The sequence below is a fragment of the Erythrolamprus reginae genome, chromosome 7 (assembly GCF_031021105.1).
Source record: "Erythrolamprus reginae isolate rEryReg1 chromosome 7, rEryReg1.hap1, whole genome shotgun sequence".
In the NCBI taxonomy this organism is placed as follows: domain Eukaryota; kingdom Metazoa; phylum Chordata; class Lepidosauria; order Squamata; family Dipsadidae; genus Erythrolamprus; species Erythrolamprus reginae.
The window spans coordinates 14,256,907-14,265,767 of NC_091956.1; the positions used below are offsets into that span (position 1 = coordinate 14,256,907).

The window sequence follows — 8,861 nt, forward strand, 5'->3', positions numbered from 1 at the left end:
GCTTTCCCATGCCTTTTCGGGTTACAGTTTCAGAGGCTTGGGTTTGTAAGTGGAAAATGGTTCTTAAGAAGAGGAAAAAATATTGAACACCCAGTTCTTATCTAGAAAAGTTTGTAAGTAGAGGCGTTCTCTAGCTGAGGTACCACTGTACGGGTAATCCTCGACAAACTACGGCTTATTTAGTGACCGTTCAAAGTTGTAACGGCACCGGGAAGAGTACATTATGTCCATTTTTTTACCCATGGCCACAGGATCAAAATTTAGATGCTTGCCACCTGCTTCATATTGTTGCAATGTCTGGGGGTCACATGATCATCTTTCGCGACTGTCTGATACAGGCCAAGTCACGGGGGGAAGCCCGATTCACTTAACAACTTTGTTATTAACCGAACAATCGCGGCGACTCGCTCAAAAATAGGTGGCAAGGAAAGGTCGTAAAATGGGGCAGTTAAGAAATGTTTCGCTTAGCAACAGGAATTCTGGGTTAAACCGTGGTCATAAACTCAGGACTACAGTGGTACCTTTACCAAAAATTGCGGTAGTCATGTTTGGAGTAGATCTATTTAAATAATTGGGAGGAGTTAAACGCGACTACATTTAAGCAAACTGTTTGGCATTAATATACTGCCATAATGTACATTTCTCCAATTTTTTGCTATTTCTTGGGTCAGGCACACATGCACATAAATACATAGCAACAGTGTATATCATCTGTGCGGTTTGCTGGGAGGCAAAATGCTGGGAGGCAGAGGCAGATTTCGCCTCTCCCTCCCGTTTTCCTCCCCCAAAACTCAGGTGCGTCTTATACTCTGAAAAATACGGTAGTTGTAGGTCGACTACCTGCAGGCCCAAGTTCACAAATGCTGGCAGAACCGTTTGTCTCCCCACCCGCCTCTTGCTAGCCCAAGTATCTGGCCCTTACATCTTGCTCTTGGTGTACACCCTGTTCGATTAAGCTCTTCTGAACTGGCTCCGGAGTGGTGGAATTTCCCCTTCCTTCCATGGATCCCCCCTGTGATTCTGTCACGTGGTCAGACTTGGTGGAAAGGTTGGGGGAAGGTTCAAAGAGAAAGGCAGGGCTTTCCTTGTCTGGCTCGTCTTCCACTCCATTGCTTGTTTCTCCGTTCACGGCAATCTTTCCATCCACCTGCATTTCAAAACCCCAAAAGCAGATGAGAATTATAAGGCTCCGAGGGCATCTTGGATTAGTTCTACTGAGAAGGAAAATGGTTAGGACTACAAAATTGCGCTCTCTGTCTCTCTCTCTCTCTCTGTCTCTCACTCTCTCTCTCTCCTTCCTTCCATCTATCCATCTACTGTATGTATGTACATTATCTATCTATCTATCTATCTATCTATCTATCTATCTATCTATCTATCTATCTATCTATCTATCTATCTATCTATCTATCTATATCTGACCATCCATCCATCTATCATCTATCATATCTGTCTATCTGTCCGTCCGTCCGTCCGTCCGTCCGTCCACCCACCCACCCACCCACCCACCATCTCATCTATCATCTGTCTGTCTCTCTGTCCACCCACCCATCCATCCCACCCATCATCTCTCATTTTACTACTTGTATGTCTTTCTATCCATCCATCCATCCATCCATCCATCCTTTTCACCTGTCTGTTTGTCCATTCATCATCTAGCTCATCTCTCTGTCTCTCTCTAACCATTCATCCATCCATCCAACTGTTCATCCATAACTATCTAATCTATCATCTATCATCTCCGTCCATCCAACTTCTATCACCTGTCTGTCTGTCTATCCATCCATCCACTTGCTCATCTGATCTGTCTATCTATCTATCTGTCTATCCATCTGTCCATCCATCTATCCATAATCTATCACTATCTCATCTATCATCTGTCTTCATCCATCCACCCACCCACCCATCCTTCCATCCCTATCTACCTATTTATTAAACTTGCATGCTGCCCATCTTGCTGGGGGGGGGGCTTCTCCTTTTCATATCTTAACCCACCTTGAAGTTTCTCAAAATCTCCCGGGTCTCTTTCGGTGGTGAGTAAGGCTTGGGCGTCACCAATGGCATAGCCACGGAGCCCGAGGGTCTGCTTGAGGAGGGGGAGCTGGTCGATGCGATGGCCTCTGATCCATTGGTGGGGGTGATGGTGGCTTCAAACGTGGCAGTGAATTTTGGGGGCGGGAGTGACTGCTGCCGTAAATATCGGAGGGGGTTGGGGTCCTTGGTTGGGGAGGATGAATTCGGATCGACGGAATGGCTTCTCTCCAAAAGTTTTGGCATCTCCAAGCGTTCAAGGACAGCTTCGCTAATGGTGAACCTCTCGATGTAATGCTGGAGTATCCTGTCCGCCTCTTCCTGAGACCTGGCATTCTTGTAGGCTTCATGAAGTTCCCTTTCACGCCTCTCTCTGTTTTTCAGGGTAGCAGAAACAAGATGGTGGAGTTTGAGGGTAGCAGAAACAAGATTTTTTAGGTTTTTTTCATAGTAATTTTCAATACAGGTAGTCCCCCGGTTACGTCGTCCCCGACGTATGACGTTTTGTCGTTATGATGACCCGGAGACAGTTTCGAAGCCACCGCTGCTGCCGCTGCCTCCGTTTAGGCGAAGGGATCTCTGTGGTGGGCGGTGGCTTTGGAGATTCCACGGAGATCCCCTCACCTGAATGGAGGCGGAGGCGGCTTCAAGGGACCAACAGCCGGTCCTTCTCGGCGCTGTGTTACCGCAGCCTCCGAGGCTGCCGCCACCGCCATCACCTCCGTTCGGGCGAGGGGATCTCCGCGGTGGGCAGTCTCAGAGGCTACAGCAACGCAGCACCGAGAAGGACCGGCTGTTGGTCCCTTGAAGCCGGTCCTTCTCGGCGCTGCGTTGCTGTAGCCTCCGAGACCGCCCACCACGGAGATCCCCTCACCCGAATGTTCAGCAGGAGGCTTCGCCGGCTGTTGGTTCTTTGAAGAAGCCGCTGCTGCCGCCGCCATGTAAGTCAGAATATTTGTGTAAATCAAAATATTCCGACTTACACCAAACTTGGCTTACGACGGGCCATGGGAACGGATCCCCGTCATAAGTCGGGGACTATTAGATATCTATACATGTGTATGGTACTGTATTTGTTACATTGTACGCCACCATGAGTCGTCTGAGAAGGGCGGCACAGAAATCTAATAAATAAGTAAGTAAGTAAATAAATAAATAAGATGGTGGTGTATGAGGGTAGCAGAAACAAGATGGCGACGTTTGAGGGTAGCAGAAACAAGATGGCGGAGTTTGTGGGTAGCAGAAACAAGATGGCGGCATGTGAGGGTAGCAGAAACAAGATGGCGGACCTTGAGTGTAGCAGAAACAAGATGGCGGACCTTGAGTGTAGCAGAAACAAGATGGTGGAGTTTGAGGGTAGCAGAAACAAGATGGCAGACGTTACTCAACCCTCCAGTTCAAGGTCATCCCAAAAGTGCTTCCTTTTTGAAAAGGCAATGGAACTTCCTTGGGTTTTTCTTTTTGAGAACGTTTCGCTCCTTATCCCAGAAGCTTCCCCAGTTCTGAGAACTGAAGAAACATTTTTGTTTCAAGCCAAATCTTACTCCAACGTGCACAAACACCGGTCACCCGGAACTACACGCGTAGCTCCATTTCCATTAACAGTGCAGTGTGCCCCCCCCCATTTCCAGTAGGTACCCAATACTGGTAATAATAATATGTTTTATGAACACAGAACTGTCACGCATCATGGCCTTTTGGCTACAAGGCAAATATGCAGAGACTGTGGGGTTCTTGTTGCTCTCTCTCTCTCTCTCAGTTGGGTTGCTTACTTGCAAATGTTTTGTTACCCAACAAGGTAACCTCAACAGCATGCTTGTGTTGTATGGTTTTAAATTAATGGGTTTTTTAGATACTTTTTAAATATTAGATTTGTTCATTGTACAATGTTTTACTATTGCTGTGAGCCGCCCTGAGTCTGTGGAGAGGGGCGGCATACAAATCTAAATAATAATAATAATAATAATAATAATAATAATAATAATAATAATAATAATAATAATAATAATAATACAGTGATACCTTGTCTTACAAACTTAATTGGTTCCAGGACGAGGTTCTTAAGGTGAAAAGTTTGTAAGACGAAACAATGTTTCCCACAGGAATCAATGGAAAAGCAATTAATGCGTGCAAGCCCAAAATTCACCCCTTTTGCCAGCCGAAGCTCCTGTTTTTGCGCTGCTGGGATTCACCTGAGGCTCCTCTCCATGGGAAACCCCACCTCCGGACTTCTGTGTTTTTGCGATGCTGCAGGGGAATCCCAGCATCGCAAAAACGAGCGCTTCACTGGCAACGGAAGTCCGGAGGCGGGGCATTCTAGCGGCGGCGGTGGGTTTGTAAAGTGAAAATAGTTTGTAAGAAGAGGCAAAAAAATCTTAAAGCCCGGGTTTGTATCTCGAAAAGTTTGTATGATGAGGCGTTTGTAAGACGAGGTATGACTGTAATGATAATAATAATAATAATAATAATATCAACAACAACAACAACAACAACAACACGCAGTCCTAGGTGCTTGGGAAGCGCCCGACTGGTGATGAAATACGAAATCCAGCATAGTGATCTCGTTTGCTGTGTTGTACTGACATAATAATAATAATAATAATGATAATGATGATAATAATAATAATAATAATAATAATAATAATAATAATAACAGCGCTATTAGGGGAGTAGGATTTGCTCTGAGGACATTACCAAGGTTGGGTCAGTAACCATTTTTAAGAAAACAACCCAACTCAGAGAACACAAAAATCCTTCCAATCCTCCTCCTCCTCCTCTTCCTCCCACATTTACCCCTTTTCCTGGCACTGACGATGTTACCTAGTAGGGTAATGAAATGTCTGCAAGGAAACAACCCAGCTCAGTGAGCTCCAAGCTCCCCAAAGTCATTTTCCTCCTCCTCCTCCTCCTCCTCCTCCTTTTTTTAAACCATGGTTCCTAAATATGCCAGGACTCCTTCGTACACTCAACCCAACCCATATTAATGACCCGTTGTGCCTTATTGCAACCAGCCCTTTGTTTTCTTAAAGGCCACGTACTTCTCCTCCACAATTTCGCGGTACGTCTTGACGCTCTTCCTCCTCTCGTTGCTTCCCTCTGCTCCGGTGAGTAGCTGCTCCATCTTTTTCCTCTCGGCTTCTTTTTTCAGCAAGTCCTGGGAAGCACTCCTCCGACGGTGTTTCCACCGGGCTAAATCCTACATAAAAACCACAGGGTGAAGGCAAAGGAGAAGAAATACTTGGGTATAAGTATTTATTTATTATATTATATTATATTATATTATATTATATTATATTATATTATATTATATTATATTATATTATATTATATTATATTATAATATTATATTATATTATATTATATTATATTATATTATATTATATTATATTATATTTAGTTATTGGATTTGTATGCCGCCCCTCTCCGTAGATTCGGGGCGGCTAACAACAATGATAAAAACAGCATGTGACAATCCAATAATAAAACAACTAAAAACCCTTATTATAAAACCAAACATACGCACAAACATACCATGCATAACTTGTAATGGCCTAGGGGGAAGGAATATCTCAACTCCCCTATGCCTGGCGGTGTAAGTGAGTCTTCAGTAGTTTACGAAAGACAGGGAGGGTGGGGGCAGTTCTAATCTCCGGGGGGGAGTTGGTTCCAGAGGGCCAGGGCCGCCACAGAGAAGTACTTGGGTATGGAGATTTTACAGAGCAGGTAGTTAGTTATAAGCTAACTCCAAGGTCCCTAACCTTACCAGCTTGGCAGCCTGGAGGTGTGTGTTTGTGTGTGTGCGTGCTTGAGCAGTGGAAGGCCGCTCTTCTTACCTGCTACCAGAGTTCCCTCGGAGGCTCTCACAGTCGTGCGGGCACCCATCGGTCGTGCGGGCGCCTGTCGATGCGAGATTTGGCTTCTGCACATGCACAACAAGCCAAATCATGCGTGAGAGCGAGATTGTTAGTACATGGCACTTACCTATTTTGGGGTTGCCATATAGTAAACTAATAATGTTAGTCTATGACTGTATGTTTTTCCTATCGCAGGCAATGAGGTTGAATGCGTATAATTTTAGAAGAGCTCTGCGTGCGTGTGTGTGTGTACATAAACATACAGTTTATAAGGTAGATAATGTATATTTTTGTGTGCCTGTGTGTAATATGTATGTACACGTATGGCATATATACATAGAATTAAATAGTTTATATTGGATGTTCAGTAATAGTAAATAGAGAGGGAAATTGTATCTCTTTGAGGAGAGGAGAGGCCAGGCACCCTAACCTTTAGGTACACTGAGAGTAGATGCAACAAAGACAAATTTCTTGTGTGTCCAATCACACTTGGCCAATAAAGAATTCTATTCCATTCCATATTCTATTCTATTCAATTCCCTATTCTATTCTATTCTTTCTATTCCATTCCAGTCCAGTCCACTCTATTCTATTCTTTTTCCATTCCATTCCATTCCATCCTATTCCATATTCTATTCCATTCTATTCTTTTCCCATATTCGATTCTATCCCATTCCATATTCTATTCCATTCCATTCCATTCTATTCATTCTGCATTCTATTCTATTCTATTCATTCTCCGTTCTATTCTATTCTATTCTATTCATTCTGCATTCTATTTTATTCATTCTGCATTCTATTCTATTCTATGCTATTCATTCTGCATTCTATTCTATTCTATTCATTCTGCATTCTATTCTATTCTATTCCATCCCATCCCACCCCATTCTTTATTGTGCCTGTAACTTAAAGGTGGTTTGCAAAAGCTCTACGACAGCAACTAGCCCAACCTGCCATAGCACGACGGACCTCCTACTCACATCTTGCCACTGATCCTCGTCTTCCTTCAACTGGTGGTAAACCACGTGAACCTTTTCATGGCGATCTTTACTGTGAGCTTGGTTCACAGCGCCCTCGTCTGGGCATCTCATGTCGAACATGCTTACGCTCCTGGAAAAGGAAAATTTGTCAACAGCGGATTCGGAAGATTTCAGCCACAGGAGGGAGCTGCAGGAAAGCACAACGGCTCTGCTTCCATGGAAAGCTGTGAAATCCCATAACTTAAGATGCCTTCAGCCAAATATCTAAGAATCAAGAGATTCTCTCATGCCAGGGCCCTTTTGTGACTGGTGGACTTCAACTCCCAGAATTCCTGAGCCGGCCATTTTAATACATGAGACTCAGGTTCGAAAGCAGAGATGGGGAAACATGGCCCTTTTGTGACTTCTGGACTTCAACTCCCAGAATTCCTGAACCGGCCATTTTAGTGCACGAGACTCAGGTTCGAAGGGAGAGATGGGGAAACATGGCCCTTTTGTGACTTGTGGACTTCAACTCCCAGAATTCCTGAACCGGCCATTTTAGTGCATGAGACTCAGGTTCGAAGGGAGAGATGGGGAAACATGGCCCTTTTGTGACTTGTGGACTTCAACTCCCAGAATTCCTGAGCCAGCTGAGGAATTATGGGAGTTGAAGTCCACTTGTCATGATCCCCCCCACCATTTTAAAGTGGAAGTGCCCAGAAGCAGCCACGTACTAATAACATACGTGCAAATCAAAGCATGTCCAAAGCTTTTTCTTTTTTCTTTTTTTGCTCAGCATGATTGCATGAATTCAGCACAACCATTTATCGGCAAACCTTTAAAAAATTTCTCAACTACCCCTTCTCTTTTCTCATCCAAGAAGCTCCTTCAGAATCGAAGTCAGTTTCCTGGATCAGAAATGAAATATTTTTCAAGGAACAACCATCAATAAATTTCCAGTGGTAGTTGTTGTTTGAACATCAAGTTTTGATTTCTGAAATGCTTGAAAAGACACTACAGTGGTACCTCTACATACGAGCTTAATTTGTTCTGTGACCAGGTTCTTAAGTAGAAAAGTTTGTAAGAAGCAATTTTTCCCATAGGAATCAATGTAAAAGCAAATAATACGTGTGATTGGGGAAACCACAGGGAGGATGGAGGCCCTGTTTCCTCCCAGGAGATTCCTAGAGAGGCCCCACGGAGGCTTCTCCCTGCCTTTTCCACCCCCGTTTCCTCCCAGGAGATTCCTAGAGAGGCCAGACGGAGGCTTCTTCCTGCCTTTTCAGGCCCTGTTTCCTCGCAGGAGATTCCTAGAGAGGCCCCACAAAGGCTTCTCCCCGCCTTTTCCAGCCCTGTTTCCTCCCAGGAGATTCCTAGAGAGGCCACACGGAGGCTTCTCCCTACCTTTTCCAGCCCTGTTTCCTCCCAGGAGATTCCTAGAGAGGCCACGCAGAGGCTTCTTCCTGCCTTTTCAGGCCCTGTTTCCTCCCAGTAGATTCCTAGAGAGGCCACATGGAGGCTTCTCCGCGCTTTTTTCCGGCCCTGTTTCCTCCCAGGAGATTCCTAGAGAGGGCACACAGCGGCTTCTCCCTGCCTTTTCCGGCCCTGTTTCCTCCCAGGAGATTCCTAGAGAGGGCACACAGAGGCTTCTCCCCACCTTTTCTGGCCCTGTATCCTCCCCCGGAGATTCCTAGAGAGGCCCCACGGAGGCTTTTCTCTGCCTTTTCCAGTTACGGTTTCGGAGGCTCGGATTTGTAAGTGGAAAATGGTTCTTGAGAAGAGGCAAAAAAAAAATCTTGAACACCCGGTTCTTATCTAGAAAAGTTCGTAAGTAGAGGCATTCTTAGGTAGAGGTACCACTCTATACAGAGATGCTATGTAGAGACAGTTGAGAAGAACATAAAAGCTAGTGTTTTAATGTTAAAATGCCAGCAGCGAATAAGCAGTGGTAGCCATCTCTGTTGAATGCACATGCAGAAAAGTTGTTTTTGTTAATTGGGTTAAGTAAGAAGCA

The 8,861-nt window shown here is 44.7% G+C and overlaps 1 protein-coding gene across 4 annotated transcripts in view; it reads right to left on the minus strand.

Moving 5' to 3' along the window:
• Nucleotides 1–8,861, minus strand: part of LIMCH1 (LIM and calponin homology domains 1) — a 228,193-nt gene that overhangs the window by 23,793 nt on the left and 195,539 nt on the right. For all 4 annotated transcript variants that reach the window (XM_070757047.1, XM_070757045.1, XM_070757049.1 and 1 more), the window contains 4 exons: nucleotides 6,866–6,995; nucleotides 5,070–5,227; nucleotides 1,996–2,404; nucleotides 923–1,147 (listed from right to left, as the gene is read on the minus strand). In XM_070757047.1, coding sequence (XP_070613148.1) covers nucleotides 923–1,147; nucleotides 1,996–2,404; nucleotides 5,070–5,227; nucleotides 6,866–6,995 — 922 coding nt within the window. The remainder of the gene's footprint in view (nucleotides 1–922; nucleotides 1,148–1,995; nucleotides 2,405–5,069; nucleotides 5,228–6,865; nucleotides 6,996–8,861) is intronic.